General features: G+C 50.4%; 1 protein-coding gene across 1 annotated transcript; it reads right to left on the bottom strand.

The window, feature by feature from the left end:
* Nucleotides 1-293: 293 nt before the first annotated feature.
* On the bottom strand, nucleotides 294-900 carry Pmar_PMAR017988 (hypothetical protein; the record flags this gene model as incomplete). Its single annotated transcript, XM_002788403.1, has 3 exons — nucleotides 294-577; nucleotides 618-783; nucleotides 829-900. 3 exons carry the CDS (start codon nucleotides 898-900, stop codon nucleotides 294-296), a joined length of 522 nt encoding a protein of 173 aa, XP_002788449.1.
* Between the last annotated feature and the right edge of the window lie 141 nt (nucleotides 901-1041).

Here is a 1041-nt window from a genome sequence, read left to right as displayed (position 1 = left end):
CAGCTGGCGTCCTTCTAATAGGCTACTACGAGTGATGTTACTAGCAGCATAGGGAGGCAGGGGGATTCGAGTGAAGATGTGTGGATGCCCTTTACTGAGGGTAGCCCATAGACCATTAACGCCCATTCATACAAAATCAATCTGACCACCGCCCCATAAAATTAAACAACAACAACAACAACAACCCGCGATGATGGGATGATGAAGTGTCTGTAAATATACGACAAGGAACAGTAGTTGGTAGGATTCTCAGTTGCGTTGAAGAAATGCAAGAGTGCAAGATATGAAACTAATCACTCTTTCTTACTAAAATACTTGCGATACAGTATAACACCTCCGACAGCAGCAGCGGCGACCACCAGTCCGACAGACAACAGCTTCTCATAGTTTATCGAGTCCTCCATAGTGATGCCACTACCTTCTTCATTCACTCTTGCCTTCTCATCTTCACTTGAGTTTTCCCCACGCGTTTCCTCCGTAGGTGTACTGCCCACCTTCGCCTCTTCTAGACTACCCTCGCTGGCTTTGCTCACATCTGACTTCTTCTTATTACTCTTCTTCTTCGAGGCCTTCTTACCTAAACCCCATCATCCCTATCCATCATCCCTCCACCCTACCATTAGCGCTGCCCCCCGCCTCCTCCACAGTAGCAGCTGCCTTCTCTGCAGCCTGCCTGCTCTCGAGCTTCTTTTGGAGCCTAGCTCGAGTGGCTTCGGTACGCCCATCCGAAGGAGGAGCTCCCTGCACACCGCCTGCCGCAGCTGCTGTCTGGTCCTGCATGAACTGACCAGAGAGGAATTCCAATACCACTCCCTCCACACTTCCCACCTTGTTCGCCTCCCTAAACTTCTTCCTGGTCTCTTCTAGACTAGCCTCATCAATGAGGCCAACCTCCAACATCAACTTCCGCAACTCATCCGATGCACTCTCCAACTCATGATCCTGAACACAGCAGTCAACAACAGGGCCGCCCCTTCATAAGCTACCTTTGGAGTTTGGCACTGGGCCACTAGCAAAACACAGCTTGTGCCACTGGACTTC

Source organism: Perkinsus marinus (genome assembly GCF_000006405.1).
Source record: "Perkinsus marinus ATCC 50983 genomic scaffold scf_1104296928132, whole genome shotgun sequence".
NCBI lineage: Eukaryota > Perkinsozoa > Perkinsida > Perkinsidae > Perkinsus > Perkinsus marinus.
Note: the sequence above shows the minus strand (reverse complement) of the source record. Positions and strands in the feature narration are given on the sequence as shown.